The sequence below is a fragment of the Nerophis lumbriciformis genome, linkage group LG17 (assembly GCF_033978685.3).
Source record: "Nerophis lumbriciformis linkage group LG17, RoL_Nlum_v2.1, whole genome shotgun sequence".
Classification (NCBI taxonomy): domain Eukaryota; kingdom Metazoa; phylum Chordata; class Actinopteri; order Syngnathiformes; family Syngnathidae; genus Nerophis; species Nerophis lumbriciformis.
This window is the reverse complement of record NC_084564.2, coordinates 18,097,642-18,116,019: the sequence shown is the minus strand read 5'-3', so window position 1 is coordinate 18,116,019 and position 18,378 is coordinate 18,097,642. Positions and strand designations below refer to the sequence as shown.

Below are 18,378 nucleotides of genomic sequence, written 5' to 3'. Positions count from 1 at the left end.
AACGTAACAATCCACATTTTGAATCATTACTATTACTATTAAGCAGCGTAAGTATGTACGTGTTGCCTTTATTCTCCTCTCTTAACAGGGACATACTGTAGCTCCACTCCAAATGAAGTCATCCACGCTCTTGTGCAATTGATACAATGAATTGCTATAGCGACATCTGGTGGGCATATTTAGAACAGCAGTTTATTTCATTCAAAAATTTCAGCTCATTTGTATACTGAGCAAACTCATCTCGCAGGCTGAATAAACCTGTTCGCGGGCCTGATCCAGCCGCGGGCCGTACATTTGACACCCCTGCACTAGATTTTAGACAATCCAAACTATCCAGTTGTTTTTAGTAATGCATCAAGCAAAATGCAACACACAGTAAATGCAAACCAAAAAAAGTGTCAAGTGTTTTCGTTTGACAGAGACGATGTACAAGAAAACATTTAGGCTCAGGTAGGGATGGGTACCTAATTCTGTACTTTTAAAAGGTACCGTTCGATTTCTTTTTTTTGCTGTGCGATATTGCGAAACATATCATAGTACGTAATAATAAAACTATACATCAGATTATATCGTAATTTTAATGTCTGGGGTTGAAGCTAATGAAACTGCAGCAACACTGATACTTTGCAGCAGCATTTTTATGTTACGTGAATGAACTTTACACCGATACCCAACAGGAACATGTACGTCAACAATGTAACAGAGACTGGAAGGCACAACAGAAGCTAAACCAACAAACTCCAAAGAGGAATTGTTGCCAAAAAGAGGAACGACAAACTTTTTTGTTTGGATTAAAAAAGTCAGACCCTGACCAAACATTGGTAGGCTAATCTGCAAAACAACAGTCGTTCTATTATTTTCTATCACTTAAAGACAAGGCATGAAAAACATTAGAGACAGTTTTTAAGTGTGACAAAATACTAACGTTACCTCAAAACCACAAAGTGATACAAAGAAATACACACTAAACGAGCCTAAGAGAGTTGTTGTCCAAAGACACTGTATATGACAAACAGTCCCATAGACACTGAAAAATTACAGATTCCATCTCTAAATTCATATATGTAGACATGACCCTAGTATACACTGTTGAAAAGAAAGACGGCCACTAAAATACTTTTTTTAATCATTTTTTTCATTATCTTGTCCTTTTCATACAAATGAAATAAGAAAAGATAAGCACAATTGGCATTCATTTCAAATGTGTATGTATACGATATTAGGAAACAATACTTTATAATGATATGACAACAATAACAATATGTCACTGTGTTATCATCTGGCTGCAGATTCATGCACTTGTTGGGGAAACATACACTCAAGCAGCACTCAAAGCAGACTCAGCTGGACTGCCTCTAGATGTTGCTCCCACAAAACGCTAATACTCAAAAGTGCAGTAAAGCTACACTTTTCAAAATGTGCTAGCTTGATACTAATTTTACATTGGATATACCATATACATGCTCCCGATTAACATTAGTACATTTAAATGGCGATTTCAACTTTTAGAATTTGGTAATGAAAACTACAACTAAAATGCACGCAACAATCAAACAGTAAGTGTGTCACAAGTACAATACTTACAGTAAAAACCCTTTGTAGAGCTAAAAAAAAGACCAGACTGGCACATTAAACTCAGTGACAAAGACTAGCTTCCTGGCAACACACCATAGTCTATACACTACTGTCATGTTACGTCTTGGAATTTGCAACTGCAGGCAAAGTCTATTATATAAGACTTGAAAATGAGACTCAGAAGTGTAAGAAAAGAAGATATAACAACTGTACAGCCCAGTTATCATTATTAGGCCAGTGTTAAATAAAAATAGAGATGTTATTAAACAATTAACATTTATTAACACATGAACACCCACAAAAGTATGGAAAATTGGTATCATTGAGTACCAGTGTCGATTCACAGGACCCGGGAATTGGTATCATTTCGGTTGTAAAGTAAAAAGGTACCCATCTCTAGGCACAGGCCTTCAATTGGTTAGACATCAGTGTGCAGTTAGGTCCTTTCCAGTCATGTTAGTTTGGGTTAGTGTTTGCCACAGCTAAAATACCTACCTGAGCACCCCCAAAGATACCGCTGAACTGTAGTGACAAATTTGGAAGTTCTGAATTAATACTGCTATATCCTGTTCAGTAATATGAAAACATGAAACAATGGTACACACTATATTTACATGTACAAAATACACATTATATCACATTACCTCTGCTTTTGGCGGCATCCTTCAGTCGATCCATTACTGAAGGTTTAACATTTTCCAGTAGAAACCGACCCTCAAGTCCTGGGTATAGGGATCTGATAACAGAACGTAAAAAGATGACATCACTATACATCACCATTATCGTAATAATAGTCATAGTGTAACCCCAATGCACAATTGCGCCTTACCTGGGATACTCGTCAGATGTAATGTAAACAGAATCCTTGTCAGTGACAGAAGATGAAAAAGTGGTAAATGTTCCATCTTGCAGTGGCAGTAGCTCCAGTCCTATCAGGTCGCTGTAATTGGCATCACTAAGCACAAACTCCAGTAGCAGTAGCTTTTCCTCTGAGGGCCCTTTATGCTTGCACTTCCTGACCACCTGCCGCAGCAGAGGCGGAGTAATTTTCTGGACTTCCGTGGACTCAACGGGGGCGTGGGCCGCCAATACTGCATCCACGGCGGCAGGCACCTGTGCTACCTGCATCCCTGAGCTTTGGAGGTAGTTAATGACAGTGTCTGAAATGTCTTTGTCCATACTGAGCTCTGAAAACACAGCCTGGTCCACGCTGACCCAGCTTTCACTGAGGGAAAAGATGACATCATGCTTGAGCAAGTCATGAAAAAGGGGCTGTAGAATGGGTTTCCACCTGGATTTCACTCGATTTGGGTCGGGCCAAGCCGCATAGGTCCTACTAGGAGATAATGGAAAGTCTTGGTCCTTTTCTGTCTGTACCCTTTTGATAACCTCTGTGACGAGAATAAAGTAAGCACTGGGGATGACGGTGATTATAAGTAGCTCATTCCACAAGGCAGCTGGATCCCTCCACTGGTCCACATCCCGCCACTTGATACTCCTCCGGTTATCTGTGAGTCCAAAGAAGCCACTGACGTGTACTGGAAGCCCTGTCTCGCTTTCCTCCCCTGGGGGAAGAGGAAGAAAACAAAATGCACGTCCTGAGAAAGCAAAGGCAGCTCCTTCGTCTTCTTTGTCCAACAAAGAAAGCGACAGAGCAATACCAATTGAAGGCATGAATTTTAAGTCATCTGCAAGAGAGTCCAACTCAGCACACATTCCTCTACCGCCAACTCCATTACACACAAGCCACGTCACCCTCTGAGTCTCTTTCTTGGTTTCATCCTGAGTCTCGATGTTAAGCTGGTAAGTGACGCAAGTGATGCTGGAGCTGGGAACACGGTTACTGTAGTTGTCAACTGCCTGATCCAGCATCTTCAGCGAGTCTGTTCTTTCAAGCTTATCATCAGTGTTTTCACTCGCTCTGACCTGAAACAACCTTCGCTCCGTACCATCTGACTCCCGCACATGCAACGAGACCCTCCGAACGCTCTTCAGAAAGAGTAACACCGTGTCTGCGTCAGCTTTGAACGATTCAAAAAGTTCCAAAACCTTTTCTTTGTTGTAAAGATTTCCACTGAGCTCGGAGGGCTTGGTGCGGAGCGGGAAGCGGAACAGTGTTCCAGCAAAGTCGCCGTCCTTAATAGTTTGCTCTGAGCTGCCAAATATTCCAATATAAGGGGCGAACTGGTCAGACAGTTCTGTTACATCCTTGATGTCCGTCTTTAAGTTCCAACACTGTCCCGACTCGTTCACTCCAAACAGCGTCTGGTGAGGGTCCAGAATGGCAATCTGGTCTCCACTGAATATGCTGGGAACATCTGAGCAAAAAGACAAACATTGTAATGTAACTGTTGTAAAAATTGTTGTGCATCAAGACAACTACCTGAAATATGGTAGACGGAGTTGAAACCAATTCCAAATCGTCCAACTTTCAAGGGATCGTCCCTCTTCCGACTCCTGGCTATCTCCTGTATGCCATTCCAGTCTTCCACAGTGAACATAGCATCATTGTACACATACAGCGCTGGACCTGCAAGCCAATAAGCCACTCGATTAACATAAAGTGTAACATCAGAAAATGACTGGAACATGGGGAGAAAATAATATCTAAAGTTGCATAAAAGCTAAGAGGTGACAAATGCCGAATTACTTCTAGAATATATCACTTTTCTATGCCGTCACAGTAAGGTAAGAACAAAGTATCAGTTACAGAGCAGATTCTCAATGCTACTTCACAGCAAAAAAACAAAACAGGTACAGTATTGAACCCCTGTCCAACAGTACATGGCAAAAAATTACCTTGATGCTGAGCCATGTCAGGTGACCACAGTGATTCCACTCCATGCTCTGTCTCATCATACATGAACTTCACTTCTGTGGCTCCAGCGTCCTCTGCATTTTGAATCAGCTCCTAGTACGGCACAGAGTTCACGTTCAGAAGTCGAAATCTAAATTTGTCAAACAGTTATTTCTGAGTACAATGTAACTCGTTTTGGTCGACGCCCTCCGAACACGTTCACTCACAGACACAAGGAGAGTGGCCAAAATTAAAAGATTTTTTGTAACTAAGACAGTTTGTTGACTATTTGTGCATATTTCAATTCTGATTTCATACTCTTATTCAACAAAGCTGCGGCTGTAATCTTGTTGTATGTTTTGACAAATCTCAGTTCAAGCAGCTAACACAAAAAAAAAAATACATGTAGGCATTTTGTTGGTTGCAGAGTTAGAATCAAGGTTGATACAGCCGTGCTATTATTTTGAAGCTTACACTTGCACTGAAGAGGAGGTCATGTAACTAGGGCTATAACAGTTAAAGCGTTAACTCATTAAATTAATCACAAATGTTATTGCATTAATCAGATTACGAATGCAGGCTAATTTATGGCGTCACATTAGTGCCAAAAATCCGAGCGCATAAAAACTGTTATCGCGCGGTGATTCTCCACTTCGTGCACGCGCGAGACACCCTTTTGCGCGTGCGTGGTGCCTTTCTGCGCGCGCGCGACGCCTTTCTGCGCGCTCTCTGTGTACTCCTGGCATCTCTCCTCGCACTGTCATGTTTCTTTTTGGCACTTTGGGGGCGGGTATGCTTAGACGGCCCCTCCTTTCTGATTGGCTCTGAGCATTTTTCATATGACCAATGATTCTCCTGTGTAGCAACGTTGTAGCCATCTTACCTCGGACAGCTAGCCTCAATCATTACATTGATGCCAATGGTACATGTACTAATTAAATTACCATAACTTGCTCGATTTTCGACCAATTTACAAACAGTTTGCCTTGTTACAAATCTTATTACATGTAGATATGACATAGGATGCTGTACCTGTTGAAATTACCTCTTTCGCTTTAAAAAAAAAAAAAGACTTAATTGTGCAACATAGTTGTGTAGGGTCAGTGTTAGTCAGTTCTCTGATTATTTTAAACTGTTTCAGAATACATTATTAAAAGCTATTTTTAACATTTTAAAAACAAAATTCAAAGATTATTTCATTAATTTTATGGCTGAATCAAAAGAAATTCCATAAATTAGAAAACAAATGTTCAAGAAGAAGTGAAAATATAAAATAATGTTATGGTTGGATGTTATTGCTGGTGGACCAGTTCTGGCTGAAAGATGTGATTATGGTGTTTGTTGTCTTATTATTTATTTGGGTCACATTTTGTATTACCCTGTATTGTTTTTATGTGGTATGAAATAACCTTCATCAACGCGCAACATTTTTTTATCCACTTCTTCCTCCGTAAATCTTGATACATATTGACGATGACCCGCCCTGCTATACTTCTGATTGGCTCTGAGCATTTTTCGCCTGACCAATCAGAAAGAAGGGGCCGTCTAAGCATACCCGCCCCCAAAGTGCCAAAAAGAAACATGACAGCGCGAGGGGAGATGCCAGGAGTACACAGAGAGCGCGCAAAAGGGTGTCTCGCGCGCGCACGAAATGGAGAATCAGCGCGCGATAACAGTTTTTATGCGCTCGGATTTTTGGCACTAATGTGACGCCATACTAATTGCGCAATTCTTTTGGACCACACATGCTCCTTTACCATAACCTATTGTTTTTACAGACACACACAAATCCAAACACAGACAGATCGCAACACAAACTGACATATTTTATTCTATTTCTTTACACACACACACACACACACACACACACACACACACACACACACACACACACACACAAACATACACACACAAATTGCAACACGAACACACAAATTGTTTTCACACACACACACACACACACACACACACATCTGCCCCCGCCACCGCACACGCACGCGCGCACACACACAAACGCTCGCACACAAATCGCAACACGGATGCGCAGATTGTTTTTACATACACACAAATCTAAATACAGACACAAAAATTACAACATCTGATTACACACAAAAATATTGAGAAATGCATTTGAAAATTATTTTGCTATAATAATACTCCATAGTCTTTAATTATATTCCACTGTGGTAATATACTTTTTTTTTGTAAATTAAAAACATAGTTCCTAAGTGTGTTTCTTTTGTCACAATTTTTGAGAATGAGTTCAATCAAGTTGTGGAATCAAACATGTATAAACAATGGTTTGACGAGTCAACTAATCAAAAAAACATCGCTGACTTGTCGACTATTACAATAATCAATGCAGCCCCGTAGTAACTAGACAATTTGTTATGTTGGTATTGTTGTTTCACACTGCGTAGCGGTAATGATGACGTTAATATCATAACAACACATGTTGACATTAACGCACCAACTATTCATAAAAATTACGTTGACATACTGTAAGCAGGGCCGTAACTAAGATTTGACCAATACCGAGGTCCCGAGGTCAAGAAATGGTGGTCTAAGCATAGTGTATTGTAATAATCCCAGGAATGTAGGCTCATACGACTTCTTTGTTTGTCTTGTCTTTATTGCACAAGATGTAATTCAACCACACAACAGCTCCAATGTGTGTCTATCCCTTTTCCCGGCAAAACTCGAACACCCACTTCCTATTAACAACGTCACTTCCTTATCTCTCCCAGAAGTCCCGCCCCCCCAGTCAAAGTCATTGGCTAACACCCCGTAGCCAGCCGCTACAGTAAGTGCCGGCTGGAATAAACACACGCTGAGAAATAGCTCTGTGCCTGCCTATTTTACGGGTTATAGATAAACCTATGGATAACGGAGACATACATAATAGTCTCCTTTTCAGGTGAGAGACGACGCTAAAGGCAGTGCCTTTAAGGCACGCCCCCAATATAGTTGTCCAGATGGAAATCGGGAGATTTTCGGGAGAATAGTTGTCCCGGGAGATTTTCGGGAGAGGCACTAAAATTCGGGAGTCTCCCGGAAAATTCGTGAGTCTCCCGGAAAATTCGGGAGGGTTGGCAAGTATGGGTCTAAGAGAAGCTTTGAAAAGCTGAAATCATGGGCATCCCAGCACCATATTAATACAAAAGTGGACTGTTAAAAATCATGCTGATTGTCAAAGATGTTAGATAATATAATGTGATAGTTCCAGCAACCGGCTTTGTGGGTTTATATTGTAATCAGTGACAGAGCATGATGTGGCTAGGAACATGTTAGGGGTAAAATTCTATATGAAGCGCCTTGTCAATGAAGAATTTACATTTTAATGTGGTTCTTCACGCAAACCCCCCCACCCACTGATTGCGAAGCCCTATGCAGAGCGTGTGTCCTGCATTTAAGGCGGGTCAGCACCTGATTGACACGAACGACAGCGTTATTATACTGACAGCGTTTCACATCAATTTCATCCAGGTGAAACCAACATTAGTTACATCAATATGATTTAATGTTAACGTTATGTTGTTGTTGGAGTTGTAGCAGACTGTGCATTAGCAAAGATCATATATTGAGAGAAGACGATCTACCGCACGATGTTGTTCAGGCACACAATGTGCTACACAAAGTACATTTGGAATCAGTTATATCATCTACTTTTTGTCACTTAAAAAAATACAGAGGACATGACCTCGTTGTCTTCAATGGTATTTACAGTCATGGACATAAGTGTGGTGGACCATGTATGAACACAGTGGACCAGGACTCAAAGAGGTTGTTGACATAGATTGGTATCAGTCTATGAATGTGATCTCATTGTCACACTTACTTTCAGAATCTGACCACCTTCTGGGTACCTTCTTAGGATATCCTTGAGAAACTCAACCAGTGGTGGCGTCGTCTGTCCAAACCTCCCTACGTGTAGACAAGCCAGGTGAGCGCCACCTTTTTCCACAGAAAGTTGACTTTTTACAAACAATATTAGACCTTTATACCTCCGCCTTTAAGGCCTCTTCCCTCCAGAGTGACGGATACCTCAGGGCTTCCCATTGGCACCAAGGTCCCAACCTGCATGCTGTCATCCAGCTAGGAAGAGCAGAAGTAGACACAGGTCTTACTATCATTACGAGGTGTGAAAAGTAAAAATTATATATAAAAATTATATATAATTATTATTTATATTACTTTTATCACATTGAACTAATGTTTTTCACATATGAGGTAAACAATTAAATGGTGAATCTAAATGTTAAATCTGAATTTTAACTTTAAATGTAAATGTTACTGTATGTTAATAGTAAATGTTAGTATGAATTCTAGACATACATTTTTACAATTAATGTTATATATAAATGTTAAATCTAAATGTCTCTCAAAGTCCATCCATCCATCCATCTTCTTCCGCTTATCCGAGGTCGGGTCGCGGGGGCAGCAGCTTAAGCAGGGAAGCCCAGACTTCCCTCTCCCCAGCCACTTCGTCCAGCTCCTCCTGGGGGATCCCGAGGCGTTCCCAGGCCAGCCGGGAGAGATAGTCTTCCCAGCGTGTCCTGGGTCTTCCCCGTGGCCTCCTACCGGTCGGACGTGCCCGAAACACCTTCCTAGGGAGGCGTTCGGGTGGCATCCTGACCAGATGCCCGAACCACCTCATCTGGCTCCTCTCGATGTGGAGGAGCAGCGGCTTTACTTTGAGCTCCCCCCGGATGACAGAGCTTCTCACCATATCTCTAAGGGAGAGCCCCGCCACTCGGCGGAGGAAACTCATTTCGGCCGCTTGTACCCGTGATCTTGTCCTTTCGGTCATGACCCAAAGCTCATGACCATAGGTGAGGATGGGAACGTAGATCGACCGGTAAATCGAGAGCTTTGCCTTCCGTCTCTCAAAGTGTACAGCTAAATATTTAAAAAGTATGCAAATATTCCACCGTTTTCACGCTGATTGCAAAGACACAGACTGCAGATGTGCAGTGCCAGTGAGGATTTTTAACACTAGATTCAGATTTAACATGTGTATTTAGATTTAACATTTAGCTTCACCATTTAATTTCCACCACAAATGTGAAGAAAATGAAATAAATGTGAGAAAAGGGAGCTAAATTTTCAAAATATATCAGCTAGAAAAGTGTGATTGACCCTATATATGACAAAATGGAGAATTGAAACCATGAAAATGTGCTGAAGATCCACAAAAAACAAATAAAGTAAATAACAGATTTATGTGGCCGCACACTCAAATTCAGAATGAACTGACACAAACTAGAGAAAATAATTTTAAAATGTTTGTAGGTATAGCAGCATTGGTATAGAACTGCACATCAGCCTATTGTTAAATGAATCCCTCTCTGACAGTGTCAATCAAAACCAAGCATGATTATCTCTGTAAAGGCAGGATTTTTGATACAGTATTGCATTGTTGGGGGTCAGTTGTTATGTGAAGTGCCAAGTTCATGACCTCCTTCATAGTAGTATGAAGGAGTGGCCTACAGCTATTTTTTGCGCATGACTTAGATAGGAGAGGAACTGCAAAGTGGCGAGCAGCCACCTGGCCCAATCAGTCAACTGAGCCCCGAAAACGAGGTCAGGTTCAAGTGTAACAAATACACCAAGAGGACCATAACACGCTGTATATTTGTGAAAATACATACAGTACTATTAACCCTTACACTAACAGTTATTCATGTCTGCTGTCATATGATTAATACCTAAATAACACTTGGTAAAAATATATGTGGCCCTTGTCATGCTGCATCTTGAACAATCGAAGCACTGATAAAGGTTTAGAATTGCTTATCTCAGCGTTTGCAACACAAGACCAGGATTGTTTCTGCTGCAGGCATTTACTGTGCATTCAAAGTAAGATTCTGTGTTGTTGGAGTGTTACTTGTACTGTAGCCACATTTCTGTTTTATTATTCCTGAAATGGTGCATGCATGTCATTAGTCACCTGAAAACTACACTGCTTGGCTGTGAGTCATACTGTGACTTTGATTATTCACCCTCTGCTGAAAAGACCTAACCTCGATTCTGACCTCAAAGTAAACTACTGGCCAGTGTCCAGCCTTCCCTTTATCTCGAAAGTTCTCAAAAAAAATTGTTGCATAGCAGCTAAATGAACTATCTCTGTGAACCCTTTCAGTCTAATTTCAGGGAAAATCACTCTATGGAGACAGCCCTCGCATAAGTGACTAATGATCTATTGCTAACTATGGATGCTGATATGTCATCCATGTTGCAGCTACTTGATTTCAGCGCTGCTTTCGATACCGTCGATCATAACATAGAGCTGACCAACACGCCAGATTGTAGTCATCTGGAGGCGTGTCTAAATTAAATCAAATGGTTGTCCAGCAACTTTTTGCATCTTAACGCTAAGAAAACGGAAATGTTGATTATCGGTCCTGCTGGACAACGGCCCTTATCTAATAATACAACCTTAACATTTGACAAAAAAACAATTATACAAAGCGACTTGGTAAGGGACAAGCGGTAGAAAATGGATGGATGGATGGACTTGGTAAATAATATTTGGGGGGGTGGGGTCCCCACATCCGCGGTCCCTTCCAAGGTTTCTCGTTATCCCCATTGGGTTGACTTTTTTCTTTCCCTGATGTGGGATATGAGGCGAGGATGTCGTTGTGGCTTGTGCAGCCCTTTGTGATTAAGGGCGATAAAAGTTAACTTTGATTGATTGATTAATTGATTAAAAAGTTAAAGTACCAATGATTGTCACACACACACTAGGTGTGGCGAAATTATTCTCTGCATTTGACCCATCACGATATTATGTGAATCATAATTCACAATTTATGAGAATTTTATTTATTATTTATGTATTTAATATTTAGTAATTTACTAAGTCATCTATTTATTTACTTACTCATTTATTTGTTTATTCACAGTTGTGTTATAGATTGAGTCCAAGCAAATATGTTAAAAATTGTTATGAAACGAAAATGCGTAGAATTAGATAAACTATTCGTCTTCCTACTCCTTGTTGTACATCCTGTCATGAGAAACTGGAAATATGTGCTGTATCATAATAAATTGTATGCATGAGGTTGTTAGAGGCTGTTAGCTTTGCAGGAGGACGACCATTTGAGCAATAAATAGTTAATATATTGTTACACGTTGCTGTTCATGATTCAGCTACACAAGAAAAAAAATGTTGATTAGACAGTTGACGTACAGGGAAGTTGCAGGCATTGGACAAAGTTGTGAGGCTGCACATCGTTTGAGACTAAACCACGGAGCGGTACACCAAATGAGGCAATTAAATGATGCTTTCCACAACAGAAACGTCAAGAAAAGGTCAACTAAAATACCGCCGCCTCAACCAAACAACGCTAAATGTCATAGCATTGCAGGCAATATTGTTACACTCAAAGTCGTACGACGTAAAACATACCACTTTGCCATTGTGAGCGAGCCGTTGGGCTCCGACGGGCAGGTTTGTCTCTTCATAGAGTAACTGCTTCACGTGGCCGACCAACGTCTGAGGGGAGACCTGGTAGGACCTCAGGCCAAGGTAGTCATGCCGAACTGTCACCCGTGGCAACCTTAAGGGGAAAAAATGCGAAAATTGAGATAGGTGTTTGAGCACAACATTTACTATTGATGTCACCGTCTCTGACTGAATCATTTTAATTTAATGGCACAACTTTAAGTGGTATTGATGGCAGTATGCGTCACTCAGGCCTTATTACAATGAAACCTAATACAACATGACAGAAGCACCTAAAGGAAGGACTTGTCTTGCTTCCAGGCAGTATTGATTAAAAGGTAAGGTTATGAAGAAGTAACATGACGATGGACAGCACACAAGTCCCAACTGTTCATGATTTACTGCCATTTTACTTTTTAAGTCTAGATATATGTTGGATCTGAAGCAGGGGTCTTTAAACGTTTTCTAGGCCAAGGACAACCAAACTGACGGAGAGACGGAACAGGGACTCCCTACTTATACGGATATACTATACTACTTATATCCCGTATAAAATTGTCCTATAGGTGCCTTGTTATTGTACAATAACAGGATATTCAATTAAAGGGGTCGCACTATGATATTTTGTTACATTTCAAGCACTTCCTAGTGGTCTGCACAACATGTAATGGGGGTTCCTTGGTCAAAATGTTGTATGGATTATGTTTTACAGACAGTCTTGAAGCTGCTTTCTGACCATCTTTTCAGGATGCGCCATTTTGTGGGCGGTTTTATTTACGTGCTTCCACTTTGACAGCGTCTTCTCCCCACCGTCTTTGTTGCAATTTTAGCGCTTCCAATGCAAGTCTACTGACAGATATAAGTTCAAACTGTACACTAATTTGTATTGGAAATGACAACTGCAGAGGATGCATGTGCAATTACAAGCCAGTCTGCAACCACAACAAGAGGATAGAGGAAAATAAAAAACGTATTGATTACAGCGCGGACTACAATGGCGCAAAGCAAAGCACTTTGGGTGAATTTATACCATATATGAAGATATCCGCTGACGTCACAGGGCAGAACGGCTCGTTTAGAGCAGTGGTTCTTAACCTGGGTTCGATCGAACCCTAGGGGTTCAGTGAGTCCGGCTCAGGGGTTCGGCGGAGGTCAAGACACACCCGACTCATCGTGTAAATAAAAACTTCTCCCTATCGGCGTATTACGGATACGGCAACAGCAGAAGTCAGACTGATTTGCAGGTGTGTAATTTGTTGTGAGTTTATGCACTGTGTTGGTTTTGTTCTCTGAACAAGGTGATGTTCATGCACGGTTCACTTTGTGCACCAGTAAAAAAACATGGTAACACTTTAGTATTGGGAACATATTCACCATTAATTAGTTGCTTATTAACATGCAAATTAGTAACATATTGGCTCTTAACTAGTCATTATTAAGTACTTATTAATGCCTTATTCGGCATGACCTTATTATAACCCCAACCCTCTAACCCTGACCCTAACCCTAACCAAATAACTGTAAATTAAGTCTTTGTTACTTAGTATATGTTCCCCTAGTATCCAAATAACTGTAAATTAAGTCTCTGTTACTTAGAATATGTTCCCCATACTAAAGTGTTACCAAAAACATATAACTTTGTCTTGAATTAAAAAAAAAAAAAAAAACATTTTATTTTTCACTAAAGAAGGGTTCGGTGAATGCGCATATGAAACTGGTGGGGTTCGGTACCTCCAACAAGGTTAAGAACCACTGGTTTAGAGGAAGTATCAAGGAAGGCAAGATTGTTTTATAAACATCTACGCAATGCTTTCCAATTTTGATTTCAAATTTGCGGGACTTATGCATCCCAAATACACAAAAACATGTACGAATTGGTAAAAAAGGTTTGTTTCTTTTGTTGGATACAGTACCGCGCGGCTAAAGCTGGCTGGAAGCTAGCACGCTAATCACTAGCTGGCCACAAGCTTGCTAATCGTCAGCTAGCAGCTCGGGCCGATAATTGTTAGGTGGCATCTAGTACTCTATTTGCTACCTGGCCACTAGCGTAGTAATCGCCAGGTGGCTGTTAAGTCCCCTAATCACTGGGTGGCAACTAGAGCGCTTATCGCTAGCTATCTTATATGATAAATTATGTTACCATTTGGACTAACAATGTGTATTTAAATACATTTTAATTTGTGACAAAATGGGATATGAAGACTTTTTTTTTTTTTTAAGTCGAATCAACCAAAAGTGGCACTACCTCTGCGACCCTCAAGAGGCCACGGACCGCCTGTTGAAGACCTCTAATCTAAAGCCCATGAAAAACACTTAAGTGTATTAGTAGAATGGACTTTTTCTCCTCTGGTTGTTGGTGTTGAACATCTGTATGACTCGGAGACAAATGCATTATAGTATTCCATCAGAAAATATATGGAAATATTTGGCTTATTCAGCAGTTTTGGGTCCACCGGCAGCCCACTGGTGTATACAGTAGAGCCGGTGTGGGTGTGGCAGCCAGCAGATGGACAGCAGAAAACCCATAAATAACTCAAATTGAAATGTATTAAATGCTAATAAGCAGTGAGGGTCAATTCTCCAATTCTCATGAAGTGACAGTTTTAGTCCTGATGAATTGAAGCAGCCTGGATATCCCAACCAAGCAGACAAAGGCACACATAACATGTAACTAGAGTAATATTTGCACATTTGATGGTGTCGAATGTGTGTTTTCATTCAAACTTACCACGGGTCTGGACAGTTGGCCATCTCGCTATTGTTGCAACGGAGTGTCCCAGCACAGAGACACTCTCATGGGACTATGTTCTGGTCGACTTCGCGTAGGGATACGCCATCCGGACTGCGGCACAACAAAAACAACCCCGTCAAAATCTGTCTGTTAACGCTTTATAACATGCTTATTTTGGACTTGTACATCCAAGCCATGGAGAAACGATATGTAGCAACAACAGAGTTAAGAGGCTTTATTTCTACTGTACACCACCAGGTGTCATTTTGTTTACTCGGAGGAGTTATCCGGCTATCTCATTAGCACTCACTTGTATCTGTCCCAATGCGCACCGGTAACTGTCCCTCTGAAATAGTTGACAAATCACGTCAGGACATGCTCCAGGAAACAATTGTTGTAACAACGACAATAGTGTCTGTCATGGTCTTCCCCCGCCATCACAATAGCGACTCCTTCAAAGGCAATGTTCTAAGAATAAAAATGAATTAGCCTGCTCGAGAGTAGAGATGAAGCGAGATGGTTCAATGCCCGCCACTTCCGTGTCGTCTTACATCGCGCCCGGAAAAACCAAAGGAAGCATACTGTTTTATAGTTCAGCTATGAATTACAGAGGAGTTATTAGTTATTTAAATAGAGCAACTGCATGTTTTTACTTGAAATAAATATTTGGTTTAGAATAAAGAAGCAATAGGGACACAGCTATGATTATGATCGATCCAGAAAAGCAGAAAAAGTATGTTGGTACCTATGCAAAGTTAATTTAACCATCAATGAAATGTCTACTATTAAACTCATTTCATTTCATTTTTTATGTATCTCCTTCATTGATGTGCATCTTTGATTGATAGACAATTATACCTCAATTATGCAATTATACATTTACACACCAATGCCTGAGAAGGAGCAGGATGAAGAAAAATCATATATTTTCCTGCCCCCTTCAACATAATACGTAGTCTTGCTTAATATCATATAAACCAACAATTACATCCAAATATAATGAAAACAAACAAAAAAACACAAGTGCAAAACTTCATGAAGTTCAAACCGAAAAAAAAAGGTAACACCTCACGGGATGATACAAAACAAATACAAAACTAGGCAACAAAATAAGTAAAATAATAAATATAAAGCAAAATGTAAACACTTATGGCTGCCATATGATCTTATTGTTCTGTCTTTATATATTTGTTTCAATTGGAATATATTTTTACAGTCTTTTATCTCATTGTAAAGATAATTCCATAGTTTATTATATTTAAAATGTATTTTATTTGACAAAATATGTGTCTTTACCATGAATTGATTAACGTGGACCCCGACTTAAACAAGTTGAAAAACGTATTCGGGTGTTACCATTTAGTGGTCAATTGTACGGAATATGTACTGTACTGTGCAATCTACTGATAAAAGTCTCAATCAATCAATCAATTCTCCTGGCTAATTTAATGTGCAAAGAGTATGTCGACGCCAAGATCACTGACACTCTGCTCTACTCAACTCGCCGACTGTTCCGGAAGTACGTTTTTACATTTTTACATTAAAAGCTTTAGAACATATACAATTCCCTTTTGTGATACAAAAAGTAATATCCGGCAAAATATAAAATTTTGATGTATGAAACATTTTCGAAAATAGATGCTCTATATATGACTTTCTTTGACCAAAAAGTCTCTCTCGCACTGTGGAATTCTGGGATTTGAAGTCATGACTTGGCTAAAATGCAAGCACACTGCAGAACAGTATCTTAACCAATGCTGTTGTATGTTTTCCTAGTAAAGTAACACACTGACAGTATAACATTTTCACACATTTTAAATGCACCAAATACCCTTTTAAATAATTAATGCAAAGAAAGTGACATATTATCACCTTCTAACATCATACCTGAAACAAATTCTGCCAATTCAAATCATCTTGCAAAAATAATGCCACGCCACTTACCGGTGTATCGCAATTGCAGTCATATTACAGCAACACCCGTAATATAAAACCACATTCCCTGGTGCTCAGTCACCTCAGCAACCTGCATCTTACATCTGCCGCATTGAAGAGAGAGAGAGGGGGGTAAGAAGGGATCACTCACAAGTCAGCAGCATCTCTGCACGCCCTCCTCTGCAGTGCGAGAAACTAAAAACCTCCTGTAGCCATTTACATGCATGTCGAACTATCTTAAATTATTTTATTACATCATACTAAATGGGGAATACCTTAGAGCTGCGCACATGTCATGTATCAGAACGATGCTGCTGCAGTCATTTATTTCAACGCACAAGTTTCTTAAAGCGACAGTGACACAAGCGGATAGTTGAGTTGAGTTGAGTTTGAGTTTATTCCGAACTTGCAAGCATACGACATGATACATCACAATTTCCAGTTTCTCTTTTCAACATGTTCGAAAAGGAGTAGGAAGAAGCAGAGCTTATTTAATCCTACCCTTTTTCTTTTACATAGCAGTTGCTAAAACCTTTGTTCACTTCCTGTTCTCAATTTATTCACAATATACTCCATAAGTAATCACAATAACAATAAATAATTGGTGAAGTAATTTATATGATGAGATAAGTAAGATTATTTTGAGAATGAAAGAATGGATGGATGAATAAATTCAGAATGTTTATCATGGTTCTTCTTCTTTGTACTTTGTAAACACTTTAAGTTTGAAGAGTTTCTTGAAGTGGATCATATTAGTACATTGATTGCTTTGCTTAATCCATTCCACAATTTAATTCCACATACAGATATACTGAAGGTCTTAAGTGTTGTACGTGCGTACAAATGTTTTAAATTACATTTTTCTCTAAGATTATATTGCTCCTCTTTTTTTGAGAAGAATTGTTGTATATTCATGGGTAGCAGGTTATAGCTTGCTTTGAGTATAATTGTACCTGTTTGCAAATTCACTATGTCGTGGAATTTCAGTATTTTTGATTCAATAAATAAAGGATTTGTATGTTCTCTATATCCAACATTATGTATTATTTTAACTGATCTTTTTTGTAACACAGTTAGTGAATGAAGTGTACTTTTGTAATTATTTCCCCATATTTCTACACAGTAACTCAGATATGGTAACACTAGTGAGCAGTAGAGAATATGAAGTGATTTTTGGTCTAGAACATGTTTTGCTTTTTTCATTATTGACGTGTTTCTTGCTACTTTATGTTGTATATATTTTTTTTACCTCAGATTTCCAGTTCAATTTATCATCAATCATTAAACCTAGAAATGTGGTTTAATTTACTCTTTCAATTTCTATTCCGTCTATTTGTATTTGTGTTTGACTTTCTCTTCTACTGTTAAATAGTGATAGTCAGTTGGCCTTAAGTAGTTTGTGCAAAACAAAATAGATAAACAATAATTTTGTGTTTAAATAATAGTTAATGCAACACAGCACATAAGACGAAGATGAGAAGGGAAGGGAGACTTTTAAAAGCATTATTTCAGCAATACAATACGATTCCAGTAGAGGGAAACAAAACTGCACCAATCTCTAGTGTGAACGTTTTAGTGTAGTGTAGGGCGATCTAATAAGAGACAAAACGAGCCTTGACAAACAAAGATGTTGAATTTTGACATACACAGTAAATCTATATGATTTTTTTTTTTAATGATCAAAGCCAACATTTGATTTAATTCAAAATCCACAAAGTAGTGCAGGCGTACTGAATAAAGTGGATGTTGAGAGTGGCGTGCTATAAACCCATTTGGGTTTTGTTGGGAAAGGTACACAAAACATTGTGCAAATATATAAAATAATGTCTCTACTTGACATAAACGGCATTTAACCTTCAGGGAACAGAGGCTGATTGTTTTTGTCCTTTCAGT

At 39.5% G+C, this 18,378-nt stretch overlaps 1 protein-coding gene across 1 annotated transcript in view; it reads right to left on the bottom strand.

The window, feature by feature from the left end:
- Nucleotides 1–14,997, bottom strand: part of sacs (sacsin molecular chaperone) — a 28,667-nt gene extending 13,670 nt beyond the window's left edge. Inside the window, exons 1-9 of the mRNA XM_061972655.1 lie at nt 14,861–14,997; nt 14,548–14,661; nt 11,784–11,934; nt 8,377–8,467; nt 8,211–8,296; nt 4,375–4,486; nt 3,959–4,105; nt 2,405–3,893; nt 2,220–2,311 (exon numbers count right to left, since the gene is read on the bottom strand). Coding sequence (XP_061828639.1) covers nt 2,220–2,311; nt 2,405–3,893; nt 3,959–4,105; nt 4,375–4,486; nt 8,211–8,296; nt 8,377–8,467; nt 11,784–11,934; nt 14,548–14,570 — 2,191 coding nt within the window. The 5' untranslated portion in view covers nt 14,571–14,661; nt 14,861–14,997. The remainder of the gene's footprint in view (nt 1–2,219; nt 2,312–2,404; nt 3,894–3,958; nt 4,106–4,374; nt 4,487–8,210; nt 8,297–8,376; nt 8,468–11,783; nt 11,935–14,547; nt 14,662–14,860) is intronic.
- Between the last annotated feature and the right edge of the window lie 3,381 nt (nt 14,998–18,378).